We start from the raw sequence: 15,394 nt of genomic DNA on the forward strand, positions 1-15,394 counted from the left end.
CCGTTATTTTAGCTGTGTGTTTAGGGTCATTGTCTTGTTGGAAGGTAAACCTTCGGCCCAGTCTGAGGTCCTGAGCACTCTGGACAAGGCTTTCGTCCAGGATATCCCTGTACTTGGCCGCATTCATCTTTCCCTCGATTGCAACCATTCGTCCTATCCCTGCAGCTGAAAAACACCCCCATAGCATGATGCTGCCACCACCATGCTTCACTGTTGGGACTGTATTGGACAGGTGATGAGCAGTGCCTGGTTTTCTCCACACATACCGCTTAGAATTAAGGGCAAAAAGTTCTATCTTGGTCTCATCAGACCAAAGAATCTTATTTCTCACCATCTTGGAGACCTTCAGATGTTTTTTAGCAAACTCCTTGCGGGCTTTCATGTGTCTTGCACTGAGGAGAGGATTCCGTCGGGCCACTCTGCCATAAAGCCCCGACTGGTGGAGGGCTGCAGTGATGGTTGACTTTCTACAACTTTCTCCCATCACCCGACTGCATTTCTGGAGCTCAGCCACAGTGATCTTTGGGTTCTTCTTTACCTCTCTCACCAAGGCTCTTCTCCCCGATAGCTCAGTTTGGCTAAAGATCTAATAAAACAAAAGGTCAACTCAAAGTAAATCTTACAGTACAATCAGCTGATTAATTTTGTGATGGAGGTTGGATTACTGGCAAAGTGCATTCCTGAGAACTGAGTGAGAAGGGTGTTGTATTTGAGCAGAGGAGAAGAGATATTGTCATTGTGTGTGTTAAAAGATTCAATAAACAAACCAATTTCCAAACTACGAATCATTATCACGAATATATATACATACATAAATATCGAATTTCAACTAATACAAACAAAATTATAGAGCATATAACGAATGAATTCGACATGATTCGAGATTCAGTATAAGGAATATCAACACTCTACAGAAATAACAAATTATCCGAAAATGTATTAACTTAACATAACGAATATAATAGAACGAAATTATGTATCTTACGAAAGGCAACAAACCAAAACTAAACAAAATTTTCCGTTGTGCACAAGTCTACTTTTAAGCATAAATCATACCAGGCAACATGTCACTGATCAAACTAAAAAGTCATGAAGTCAGAAGTAAATACTTGGTGCAGATCAGAACATCAGTAGTACTGAGGCCATTGGATTAGTATGACAGCCAGGTAACTAGCATTTTGAAAAAGAAAGGTCAGCATTCGTTTTCTCTATATGTTCTAGATCACGGTTTCCTTTATTGAGGAATGAAATGTTTAGGATTTGTGCATTAATAGACGACCTTTTGTGCTGAAACAGAGCAGCTCTGGCTAGGCGAGAAGAGATTTAGGAAATGCCCACCAAACAGGCATTGAAATATCCCCATTGTCCTGTCTTTGAAGAATTGTTAAACTCCTGATTCTTTGAACAATCAAATTAACAGCCCAAAGGCAAGCTTTGTAAGATAATTGGCATTCTAGATTGGTTATTCCCATATGAATACCCCAACCAAATTAAAACATCAGAAAATAAATTGTCCAAACACTTGTGGACATAGAATTGATTGTTGAAATGATTATCTGAATCCAGCAAATTGCCCCTGTGGCATCCTTTAAAAGAATTAATCCTATTCAATAGGGCAGTGCAAAGTAACAGTTAATAAGGAATCTTTTGAAGCTGAACTCCAGGCAAACCACTAAATACACAGACAAAATACAATTATGAAAACCACTTTACCTGCCAAGACTATAACTAGTAAGGTTGGGACTTTAAAATGAGGTCTTGGACATCGCCGTGCTTGTGTGACGCTGGTTGGGGGCCGGCATGCACGTGTGCTGGTTGGGTATATATTGACCCCCCTGTCACAGTCCGGGTTGCTATGGATAAGACACACTACACTTCATGACAGCGTTCCACTTTTTTTCCCCATTTGGGGTAGATGTAAGTTATAGTTAGGTTATTCATCATTCTGCTAGCCAGTTTTTTTATTTTCATTTGTTTGACCTTTGAGCAATTGGAATTGTCTCTGCAGCTCCCTACCTATTTTCACACCAGACCTTACCATGTTTTGGATGTGATTATACTCTCATTACAATTTTTGTCATCTGCACAGACGCCCGATTTGCAATACCACCTTTAGATAGATACAATTCCTTTTCCTTTTTATTGTATTTTTTACCTAGCATAATTGATATACTGATTATGGACCTTTTCATTTTAGGTAGTTATTACTGGCGCATTATCTTGTCTTACAATGAATACCATCAACCTGGGTCTCGTTGTCCAGGGAAGGCTCGGTGTATGCGCCCCGCCTGCACGCGACCCCATAATACCTCAGCTCCCGGGACAGACATCTTTTTGGGCCCTGGTTTCATACCCGTTATACTTTATTGTACTGACCACATGTAAGTACTCTGGGTAGGCTTCCCTATTATGATCAGTTACACTTAGACTAATCACATTTTACCATATTTTCTAGACGTCCCTGTGCTAGCGCCCCTGATGAGTGTCTTTCACACGAAACGCGTCGGACTTTTCGGGATGCAGACACATGTTTACAGTATACTTTTACTTCAGAACATCTTTTACGTTTAATTATGATTTTACTGTCTATATCCATATTCCCGGTGCAAGTGCTGCTGCAATATTACATGTTTGCATATGAAATTTTTTGTTTTGTATGTATAATTTATCAATTATGACCACTACATGGCACCAAGTTGATATATATTTGATGTACCCTTGTTGTCTGTATTACATTCGCACATACATATGTGCCTGTAAATACTTTATGAAATGATATTTATTGCAATGTCTTTTATATATGTGGTCTATGGTATTGATATGATTGTGCATTTCACTATGATCAATAAATATGTATTGTCTATCCAGTCATCTCTACGATGTCCAAGACCTCATTTTAAAGTCCCAACCTTCCTAGTTATAGTCTTGTATTTAGGGATGGAGGCACACCCTATGTGTGCCTCATTCAAAGTCCCAAATCCTCCCCTTTCTTCACTTTACCTGCCAAAGGATTTGTATTTCCGTTCACCTGGTTCTGAGATTTGCACAACTCTTTTATACAGTACAGCAGGACAGGAGACCTGATTTTGCTTCAACAACAGGTCCTGTCCTTCCCCTAACCTGTGACTGGACATAGAAAAAGAGAAGCAGGACACTGATGAGTTCATTTCTCTATCACTCTGCTCTCTCACCCCCATCAGCATGTCTCCTGTTAGCAAGTAAGCACTGGTGCGCTGATTAGCTCCTTGTGCTGCTTCTCCCTCTCCAGTTTGGGCTATGCTGTGCAGGTCATATTAAGACACTTACACTGCTTGCATTTAAAAACAAAAGCATATTTAATAGTGTGTTAATGAATGCAGCACTGCTTTAAGTGGTTTCTTTTATATCTGCTTCGAGTTCAATATTAAGTGATTCGATTATAGCAAAGTGGAATCTATTGCTGCTCTTCATACATCTTGCTTGCTGTTTGCACCCTGCAGTTAATGAACTTCATCATTTACATTTCTATAATGTTTTGTTTCTCATTCCAAAAGCTAGCTAAGTCAGCTGCCATTTATAGCCTAACGGGCTCGTTCCATAAGCTAAGTACAGTAACCCATCACAACCATTTAATTCACTCAATGTCAGACCACAAATCAAACTAGTAGAAAACAGTTTTCCGGAAAAAATCTTACTGTAGTGTGCACATTGAAAATAATTGACCTAAAAAGTCATTGGTAGAAATGTATTCTCATTGAACACAATAAGCCATTTGGGTGACAGGGTTATCTAGGTGTTTAAGTAGTATCACTATGACATTTTTGTTTTTTAGATTTAGGTCCTTTAACCACTTTGGCCTCGGAACATTTTACCCCCTTCCTGACCAGAGCACTTTTTGCGATTCGGCACTGCGTCGCTTTAACTGACAATTGCAATAGAGCTTTCTTTTGGTGGTATTTGTTAATCTCTTCGGTTTTCATTTTTTGCACTATAAACAAAAAAAGAGTGACAATTTTGAAAAAAACTCAATATTTTTTACTTTTTGCTATAATAAATATCCCCCAAAAATATATAAAAAACATTTTTTTTCCCTCAGTTTAGAACGATATGTATTCTTCTACATATTTTTCATTAAAAAAAATCACAATAAGCGTATATTGATTGGTTTGCGCAAAAGTTATAGCGTCTACAAAATAGGGGATAGTTTTATGGCTTTTTTAATATTAATTTTTATTTTTACTAGTAATGGCGGCAGTCTGCGATTTTTATCGGGACTGTGACATTATGGCGGACACATTGGACAATTTTGACACATTTTTGGGACCATTGGCATTTATACAGCGATCAATGCTCTAAAATTGCATTGATTACTGTAATAATGTCACTGGCAGTGAAGGGGTTAACCACTAGGGGCAGTGAAGGGGTTAAGCGTGTCCTAGTGTGTGTTCTAACTGAAGGGGGGATGGGACTGTGCATGATTCTGCACTTGGAAAAAAAAAAATATAAGCTTAAAGTGGATGTAAACCCTCACATATACCCAGTGAAGTGAACAGCCTCAGATGATTCACAGAAATGAAACAAATCTCCCTACATATATATCTGCTTTCCTCAGCTTTGTATACTGTTTAGAAAGTGCACATTGTGTTAGAATTTTCTCTTCCTGATTCACCTGTGGGTGTGGGTTTTTGCCATAGACTGTGATTGGATTGGAGGAAAAGCACACACCCTCTCTCCACATAGGCAGAGACTTACAGAGCTGTGCTGTGAATAGACCAGCTCTCTGCTAATCTATTTATAGCACCCACCCTCACACAAAATTCAGCCTGTTTTTTTGACGGAGAACTTGTCAGAAGTTATCGCGCTGATAACAGAAGAACAGAGCAGGAGAAAGCTACGGGACTTAGTGCTTTGGAGAGAGATAAGAAAACACTGCAGATATATGTGCCCAGCTCAAATTTCATGAATGGGGTTTACATCCACTTTAAAAAAAAAAGATGCAGGATCAATGAGCACCGCAACTGTTGGTGTGTGCAGCCTATTGCATTAGAGTGTGCACCCCAAAGCTCAAACACACATACTTGTGTGTATGTATATGGTGTTAGTAGAGCAATGGATGTGTCAGTAGGACAGAGGTTGGTGTCAGTAGGACAGTGGACAGTGTCAGTCAGTAGGGCCCTGGACTTTGTCAGTAGGGCAGAGATTGGTGTCAGTAGGGCAGAGTTAGGGTACAATTTTATTTTTTTAATTATTTTTTAACAATATTTTATTTTTATTTTTTTTACAATTTGTTAGGAGCCCCATTATGAGCTTTGGTGAAATAGCAGAGAAATGGACTGAGGACAGAGATTTCCCAGTCCCTTTCAATATAGCCTCAGCTACAATGAGGGGGCATTAAGCAGGGGGAATCTGCATCGCACTTGGTGATTAAGGTGTGCTCGGGCACACCTGGCACACCCCATACGCATGCCTATGACCATGGTCACCATGCGCAATCACCATTTCAGTTCATTCAAAAGATTTTTTTAAGAGGGTTGAGGTCAGGGCTTTGTACAGGCCACTTGAATTCTTCTACCCCAGACCCATCAAACCATAACTTTATGAAGCTGGCTTCATTTACAGGAGCACAGTCATGCTGGAACAAAAAAAAGGGTCTTCTCTAAACTGTTCCCCCAATTTGGAAGTACACAATTATCAAAAATGTATTTGTTTGCTGTGGCATTAAAGTAATTGTATAGGCTATTTTTTTAATTATTATTAAAATAAAAGAAAAGCTATACTTACCTGCTGTGTGCAATAGTATTACTGCTCCTACTTTCCTGCGTGTGCCCCTATAGCAAGCAATGTGCTATGGGGCGCACATGAAGGTGCACTCTTCAGCTGGGCTGTGTGCATCCATAGAAACACACAGATCGGTTTGACCCTGCTTCCTCTTCACTGGATTCAATTTTACAGCAACAGGAGCCAATGGCTCCCACTGCTGCCCGAGTCTCCTGTGAGAGCAGAAAGTGAAGAGAAAAGAGCTACCACCAGGACAGCACTGGATCCAGTGGCGGCTGGTGATCGCAGATTTCCCCAGTCGCTCAATCGCCACATTGCTCGCCTGTTGCCCGCCAGCCCCTGCACTTACCCCATCCAGGTCTTAGTACCCATGGCCAAATGGGTCTTAGGACTCCTGGCCAATCGGTTGGCCAGGAGGAGAAACAGGAAGACATCGGTCAATTTTATTCGCTAATGTCACACAACTTGGTGGGCTGCCCCTGGAGCCCACACTTTTTGAAGCCAATTAGAGCCTCTGGCTCTAATCACGTGCTTCTAAAAAAATAAGTAAGAAAAAAAAAAAATTGGAATCCATGCGTCTGGCGCCCTGCATGTAGATTAGGGGCTGGGCGCATGGATTAGGGGGGCAGCGCCCCTACGTCCTGCACTCCCGGCCGCCACTGGCTGGATCGCCGACAGGCTCAGGTATGTGTTTGGAATGGGGGAAACAGTTAGTGGGGAGTTCTTTACCTTAATGAAGGGAATGCATTAAGGTAAAAAAAAAAACTGTAGACTTTAGATCCACTTTTAAGCCCCATACACACTATTAGATTTTCTGCAGATTTTTGGCTTCAGATTTACCAAAACCATGTAGTGCAAATGCTTGCCTGATTGCATACACATTGAAACTCTTAGGGCTCTCTCACACGGGACGGATCAGTGATGATCCGCCCCGTGAACACCCGCTTGCTCAGCGGGGATCGCTCCGCCAATCCCCGCTGAGCAGGAAGATGTCAGGTCCATCGCTGCACACTGTGCAGCGATGGACCTGTCAGAGCGCCGCTCTCCCCTATGGGGGAATCGGATGATGACGGACCGTAGTGTCCGTCGTCACACGATCCGATCTGAAAACGGATGGAAAAGTAGTGTTTTCCTCCGTTACACTTTTCAGATCGGAGCGGGTCGGATGTCAGCGGACATGTCACCGCTGACATCCGACGCTCCATAGGGGATACATGTATGTCCATTTTTCATCCGAAAACGGAAGGATGAAAAACGGACATATGGATCCCTCGTGTGAAAGAGGCCTAAAGGTTTGATCTCCTATTATATGGTTTTGGTAAATCTGAAGACAAAAATCTGCAGAAAATCTAGTAGTGTGTATGGGGCCTAAAGCCTCGTACACACGGTATGATTGTTGGCCAACCGAGCGTCTGATTTTCGTCAAAAGGGCGTGTGCCCTTACTAACGTTACACAATTGTCATGCCACAAACACAAGCGTAGTGACGTACTACGAGGAATTTCAGCTCTTGAGCGCCACCCTTTGGGCTCCTTCTGCTAATTTCGTATTTGGTGAGCATTGATTCTCAGCATGCGTATTTGTACTTTTGACTTGTGTGACAGATTTGTGTACTGACCATACAAAAATCAGACGTGGAGCCGTTGCTCGCCGAAAATTTACTAGCCTGCCATCCAACATTTGTTGGCCAAAAATTGGAAAACAATTGTCTAAAGGAGTGTACTAATGGTAAGAATTTAGGACAACAGTCTATCAACAGACAATCCCCTTCCAACAATTGAACCGTGTGTACGAGGCTTAAGAATTTCCTTTACTGGAACCACCTAAACTCAATCATTTGGAGGGTCATCTTCATACTTTTAGTCATACAGTGTAGGAGAGATTGTCAGATGTTCACAAACTTTGGACTATAAAGTATAACTCTATACCAAATGGTGTTTAGTGCTGAAATTGTTGTCATTCCTACAACTGTCAAATTCCATGTCATGATTTGAAGGTTATGATATAGAAACGATCCAGCCTCCTTTTTTGCCAAGCTTGTTTTTTTTTTCTTTTTTATAGTAAGCCAATAAATTTGCTTTAGCCAATATGCCTCTGACATGCTTTGTTTCTGGTTTAAATTAGTTCAAAGTTGTTTTTTTTATGATAACAAATATGTGAAAAAAATACTACCATAAATATTCCCAGTTTTTTTATTGTTTTTAACAGTTTTTATCATTTATTATTAGTTATGTACTTAATTTGTTCAGTGGAACTCCAGCTGATTTTTTTTTTCTAGTCTTGGAAAGGTTTTTATAGCTATTTTTATTTCCAGCATGAAGCAAAATCTAAAATGTTCTCATTGTCACTACTAGTAAAGAAGTAAATTGTATGTGTTTCTTAGGAGACACCTGTGCAGTGACACATGTCTACTAGAGATGAGGTTAACAATTTGGGGACATGCAGGGTTTATTCCAAATATACGAGGAAGCCAATACGCGCTGACAGGAAGAATGAATAAACTACCACAACGATCACAGCGCCGTGGTACAGTGCCTTGAAAAAGTATTCATACCCCTTGACATTTTCCATATCTTGTCATGTTACAACCGAAAACATAAATTTATTTTTTGGGGATTTTATGTGATAAACCAACACAAAGTGGCACACAATTGTGAAGTGGAAGGAAAATGATACATGGTTTTTAAAGTATTTAAAAGAATAAACATATGAAAAGTGTGGCGTGCATTTGTATTCAGCCCCCTTTACTCTGATACCCCTAACTAAAATCTAGTGAAACCAATTGCCTTCAGAAGTCAACTTATTAGTAAATAGAGTCCACCTGTGTGTAAATTAATCCCAGTATAAATACAGCTGTTGTGTGAAGCCCTCAGAGGTTCGTTAGAGAACCTTAGTGAACAAACAGCATTATGAAGGCAAAGGAACACACCAGACAGGTCAGGGATAAAGTTGTGGAGAAGTTTTAAGCAGGGTTAGGTTATGAAAAAAAATTTACCCTCCGTGAAACATGGTGATAGCAGCATCATGTTGTGGGGATGCTTTTCTTCAGCAGGGACTGGGAAGCTGGTCAGAGTTGATGGGAAGATGGATGGGGCCAAATACAGGGCAATCTTAGAAGAAAAAGACTTGAGACTGGGGCAGAGGTTCACCTTCCAGCAGGACAACGATCCTAAACATAAAGCCAGAGCTACAAAGGAATGGTTTAGATCAAAGCATATTAATTTCTTAGAATGGCCCAGTCAAAGTCTAGACCTAAATCCAATTGAGAATCTTTGGCAAGACTTGAAAATTGCTGTTCACAGACGCTCTTCATCCAATCTGACAGAGCTTGAGCTATTTTGCAAAGAAGACTGGGCAAACATGTCACTCTCTAGATGTGCAAAGCTGGTAGAGACATCCCCAAAAAGACTTGCAACTGTAATTGCAGCAAAAGGTGGTTCTACAAAGTGTTGATTCAGGGGGTGTCACGTACCTTTGGGTAAAGACTGACGAGCAGAGGAAAGCCTCTCGTACAGCCCCGGTTCAGTGACCACTGAGTTTGCAACAGCGAGAGCATGGTGAGGTAGGAGTGCCTGCAGTGTTCTCTGTAGCAGGGGACACTTGTAGCAGCCAGCAGCGTTAGTGGAGCTGCGGTTGGTGGCTGTGGATGCAGGGGTGCTGTAGATGCAGGCAGGTTGCTGGTGCCAGGTACCGCGGCACCCCTCTCCTCTTCTTGCCAAACGCTCACTTGTTATCCATCTGCGCCTTTGTCACTGCTTCCTGTACGATCTTGTGGTTGTGACCGAGGAACTCCATTGTATTCTGTACTGCTGGAACTGAGGACTCGGAGACAAAATAAGGTAAAAAGATACATGCAAACCATAGTTCGCAAAAAATGGGGACTGTCCTGTGGCGGAATGGCTGGCATTATTATCGTATCGTAATCAAGGCCTCCAGGGTACTGGGTACACCTACCTGGGCAAGCTCTTCTTGAGATCCTCAGAGAGGCCAAGGCGGAATTAGTGTCGCAGGGCTTCGTCATTCCATTGGGTATCCGCATAACGTCTGAAGTCTGAGACATAATCCTCGGCTGCTCGCTGACCCTGCTGAACTTCGTGGAGGGCTGCTTCGGCCTTAACAGTAAGATGGGGGTCGTCGTATAGCTGCGCCATTGCATTGAAAAAGGATGACATCTCCTGAACCTGTGCATCATTCTTCTCCAGTAACTGATGGGCCCAGGACTGAGGTTCCCCTTGCAGGGGAGCCATGATGAACCCCACCTTTGTGACCTCCAGAGAAAAGGTTCTGGATTGGAGCACAAAATATAACTGGCAGGTGGTGTGGAAGGCCTGAAATTTGCTCTGATCCCCTGGAAATCGTTCGGGTGTGGGAACCCACGGTTCTGGTGGCAGCATCGTAACTGTAGATAGAGGAGCCGCCTAGGCTGGAGCCGGACTGGTTGGAGGACTGGTTTGGGCAGCCAGGGACTATACATATTCTTCCAGCTGAGTATAACCCTCTTTGACAGCCTGTGTAAGAGCAGCAAGATGTTGGCAAATTTCCTTCAAGGGAGAGGGTCCTCTTGCAGGCTCTGTCATGGTTGTCTGATACCGTCACTTACTCTTGGGTAGAGCCTGACGAGCAGAGGAAGGTCTCTTGTACAGCCTCGGTTCAGGAACCACAGAGTTTGCAAGAGCGGCCCTGAGAGCACGGTGAGGTAGGAGTGCCTGCGGGGTTCTCTATAGCGGGGAGACTTGTAGCAGCCAGCAACTGTAGTGGAGCTGCAGTTGGTGGCTGTGGATGCAGGCACTCGTGGATGCAGGGGTGCTGTAGATGCAGGCAGGTTGCTGGTGGCGGGTACAGTGGATGCAAGTACGTGGAGTCTGTAGCAAAAGGAGGAGACTGGTGCAGAGTCAGACAAGCCAGGTTATACACAGAAGAATCAGGTACATCAGAGACATCAATAAGAATGGTCAAGTTCATGCAGAGGTTTGGCAACAGAGAATCCAGAAGTAAGAATGAAGAAAGGTCAAGCAAGCCGAGGTCAGGAATGGAGAAAATCAGAGTCAGGAAGCCGGGTCACAATCAGATCAAGGGCAGGCACTGGACCAGGATACAGGGGGAAAGCTGCAGATCAGACAGGAAAGGCCCTAGTGCCTCTGCCATCCCTATATAGTGCAATTGGCGCTAATGGGGCGCGTGCAAACGTGGCGTTCGCCCGAACCCGCGGACATGCCTGCCAGGAGGGACATCATTGGAATTGTGCCCGCGCATGCGCAATGGCCTCTGCACATCTGATATGCTATGGCCAGCAAGTCCCTGACAGGGGGGCTGAATACAAATGCACGCCACACTTTTCACATATTTATTTGTAAAAAATTTGGAAAACCATTTATCATTTTCCTTCCACTTCACAATTATGTGCCACTGTGTTCTGGTCTGTCACATAAAATCTCAATAAAATACATTTACGTTTTTGGTTGTAACAAAATGTGGAAAATTTCAAGGGGTGTGAATAATTTTTCAAGGCACTGTAGCTCATTGAAAACTAGAAGCCGACTGCCTTAAAGGCTGACAGACATTTACAGTGCTCTGTGAATGCAAAAAGGTAAAACACTTGAATTTCTGACTTATGCCATACATTTGATGCTAGGAGTGCAGATGATCGTTTGAATACAGCACTTACTAAGTTTGTCTTTCTCTCCAGGCATAAATGACACCTGAAACAAGATGGCGGCAAATAAAAGTATCCTTGGGTACGATGGCATTATTCCAGTGTTTGAAAGAGGGGACGATCTATTTGAATCAAAACTTTCAAAAGAAGCTGATATATGTGCTGGATTATACCTATTATGTATTGGTAAGTTATCATTTGATTACCCAGGTGGGGGATTACTCTGTGAGTAAAAATCTGTGAAGTGCGCATATATGGAAGAGCACTGGGGCCAAGATTAAAAAGAAACTTTGGGCACTTCTGAAACACTGGGGCTGATTTAATAATGGCAAATAGGCTGTAACTTTGTAAGGGGAATTTTCCCCAGAGCTTAGTGAATGTGATGAAATTTTACTTTGTAAAGAATAACAAATCACGTGCAAGAAAAAAAAATTTAATCTGAAAGTCGAATGAATTGTATTGAAGCTGTCAATTTATTGCCCAGTTCCAACTTTACCAAATTCTGGTGATCAATCAGAATTGCCTTCTGGTGGTAAACTGCCTTCTTCCTGGCCATTCCTTGCGATCGTAAAGGTTATTTCCAGTGCATTCAAAGTGGTTGCCTGAAAATTACCAAGTGTATAGCTAGCCAAAGCCCTGGCAGATTTTAGAAAGTGGGAACAATGCTACTCTGTATTGTACTGTAATTGTGCTGTCCCCCCTCTACATTGTAAAGCGCTGCGTAACCTGTTGGCGCTAAATAAATCGTGAATAATAATAATAATAATAATAATAATAATAATAATAATACATACCAATACATACCAATTTTTAGATAAATTCAATTTTCTCAGGGAATATGTGCAGGTATTCCCTTCTTCTGAGTCACCCCTTGTCTCCACACCCCCACCCACTTCCGAGCACCGTTCCTTGGTTCCACTCCTATCCACCTCCCAGTATTGCCCCTTTTAGAGAATATGGAATCAAGTATCATTTTGTGGTGCTAAAAAAAAGGAGTGTACCCTGCGTTGCCTAAACTGGTAGAGCAGCTCACACAACAAATAGAAAATTTGTTCAAATAGCAAAAATATATAAGTGTAGCGCTAAACAAATTAAATTGGTAAATACCAACAACCTTATAGGGTGAATAGTGAAATATCAGTAAATCAACACGAATGTACACACCACAAAAAGTAATAATGTAAACAAAAGTACACATAAATATCACATATGACATGTGCCCGATAAGCTGAATACAAAATGAACAATCATGTGTACAAAAAGTCCGTGTAAATTCTATAAAGTCTACAGTATATAGTGAGGAAAGAAAAAATCCAATTCCCCACAATGGTGTATCACATATGACATGTGCCTAATAAACTGAACATAAAAAAACATATATATATAAAGAAGTCCGTGAAAATTCTGTATAGTCCACAGTGTGTATTGAAGAAAGAAAGGATCCAATTCACCACAAAGGTGTCAAAGTGCAAATGGATAATACTGGAAGCATCAGTGCAGTAAAGCCCCCACCAAAGCAGATATGAGCTTACCAGATGGTTTGAACTCAAAAGAACGTATGTTCTATGAGTCAAACAGGCTTGTATATTAAAATGGCAACCAGGATGGAATCTTGAGGATCCTCTGCGGTTAAAACCCAGGGCGTCCCGACCTTCTATAGGAACTTGGTCTCCATACAGGGGTAATTGCACAACAAATAAGTATGTGGAACATGGAAAAAAGGGAACCACATAGCGTAATTCTGTATAAACAGATCAGTTGGACCTTCAAATTATAGAGATGATGGGTGCCTGTTGCATCAGCCTGCCGGCATCGAAATCCTCCACCTGTCTTTCAATCCAATGCATTCTTTATAAAGTTTGAATACTGATGATGATCCCTCAACCTTGTATTCTTTGAAGGCCTTGTCCTTTGTTTTTATATGCATTTTTACATTGGAGTTAAGCCATACAGGACTTTTGTTCGCTCTTTTAAATTTATCACCCAATGGAATGCACTGGCTAATGCCCTTATTTAATATGCTCATAAAGCGAGCCCATCTCGCCTCTGTGTTCTTTGTTCCTAAGATTTTATCCCAATTTATGCCTTCTAGCAAGGTTTGTAGTTTAGGGAAGTTGGCTCTTTTGAAATTCAGCATCTTTGTATTCCCCTTATGTTTCCTATTTATGTGATTTATACTGATGCCCATTGACCTGTGATAACTGTTTCCTAAATTGCCCCATATTTACACATCCGTGATCAGGTCTGTATTGTTGGTAATCAGTAGACCTAGTAACGCTTTATTTCTAGTTGGTGCGTCTACCATCTGACCCATGAAATTGTCCTGCAAGACATTTAGGAACTGGCAAGCCTTAGACGAATGTGTAGTTCCCTCCGCCCAGTCTATGTCTGGATAATTAAAATCCCCCATTATGATAACACTTTGCATCCTTGCTGCTAATCCAAATTGTGATAGAAGGTCTGCCTCCCCCTCCTCCCTCAGGTCAGGGGGCCTATAGCATACGCCCAGTATTATTTTTCCCTTTGGAGCCCTACCCATAAGGATTCCACCTCCTCCCTAGCTCCCTTAGTGATGTCATCTCTCACATTCACTTGTACATTATTCTAGATATACAGGCATACCCCTCCCCCCTTTGTACCATCTCTATCCCTGCGATCAAGGGTATACCCTTGAATGGTTACCAGCCAATCATGAGAGCTGTTGCACCAAGTCTCTGAAATTCCCACAAAATCCAAATCCTCCTTGTACAAAATTATCTCTAGTTCACCCATCTTGTCCGCCAGGCTCCTGGCATTGGTGAACATGCCACGTAGTTTAGACCGGTTGCATACTATCCTCTTATTGGATGTTCCGAGATTGCAACTAGGACTTGTTACTATACTTACCTTGGGTTTATGTGCTTTAGTCAACCTACCACTAATGTCCCCAATACTACCCTCTGAACTATGTTCCACGCTGACTGTCTCTACCTCTGGACCCCCCCTCCGTCGCCTAGTTTAAAAACCCCTCTAACTTTTTGGCCATCTTTACTCCCAGCACATCTGCACCCTCTTCATTTAGGTGCAGTTCATTCCTTCTATAGTACTGGTGACCGACTGAGAAGTCGGCCCAGTCCTCTAGGAACCCAAACCCCTCCTTACTACACCAGCTCCTCAGCCACTTGTTTAGTTACCTAATCTCCCTCTGCCTTTCTGGTGTGGCTCGATGTACCATTAGTATTCCTGAGAATACTACCTTGGAGGTCCTTTTCCTCAATTTAGCACCTAAGTCCCTAAAATCGTTCTTTAGGACACTCCATCTGCTTCTGACTTTGTCATTGGTGCCAACGTGCACTATGACAGCCGGGTCTTCCCCAGCACCTCCCAGTAATCTGTCCACCAGATCCGTGATATGCCGAACCCAAGCGCCCGGTATACAGCATACAGTTCGGCGCTTCAGGTCTTTGTCACAGATTCTCTGTCCTTCTAAGAATTGAGTCCCCTACCACCAGAAACTGTCTATCCTTTCCCTTTGCTTCCCCCCACTCTCACTGGAGGAGTTCTTCCCCTCGCAGCTAGGAGAGTCGCTCAGCTCCAGCAGTGCTGGTCCCTGACTGGTTTCACCAATGTCACTCAATGAAGCATACTTATTGGGATGCTCCAGCCCAGGATCGGCCTCCCTGGCACATCCCCCTCTATCCTTCCTGACTGTCACCCATCTACTCTTTTCTGGTGCCTGCACCTCTTTGTCTCCACCCGCCTCTGTGCTGGCCTCTGCCGGCACCTGCCGGGTACGTTCCCGGCTCTCCTTTAGTAGGGAGGGTCTGCTCAGTGCTGACAGTTGATTCCCTAGATTCAGAACCTGGGCTTCCAGGGAAACAATGTGCTTACATTTTGCACAGTAGTATTTGCCCTCGATCAGATAATCAAGGAATGCATACATGCTGCAAGATGTACACCGAGTAGCATCTCCACACCCGCCAGGCATCGTACCTACCAATTTAAT

The 15,394-nt window shown here is 42.6% G+C and overlaps 1 protein-coding gene across 1 annotated transcript in view; it reads left to right on the forward strand.

The window, feature by feature from the left end:
• Positions 1 to 15,394, forward strand: part of LOC141139301 (opsin-5-like) — a 181,743-nt gene that overhangs the window by 67,733 nt on the left and 98,616 nt on the right. The window contains exon 2 of the mRNA XM_073625281.1: positions 11,443 to 11,595. Within this exon, the coding sequence (XP_073481382.1) occupies positions 11,466 to 11,595 (130 nt within the window). The 5' untranslated portion in view covers positions 11,443 to 11,465. The remainder of the gene's footprint in view (positions 1 to 11,442; positions 11,596 to 15,394) is intronic.

Source organism: Aquarana catesbeiana, linkage group LG04 (assembly GCF_042186555.1).
Source record: "Aquarana catesbeiana isolate 2022-GZ linkage group LG04, ASM4218655v1, whole genome shotgun sequence".
Classification (NCBI taxonomy): Eukaryota; Metazoa; Chordata; class Amphibia; order Anura; family Ranidae; genus Aquarana; species Aquarana catesbeiana.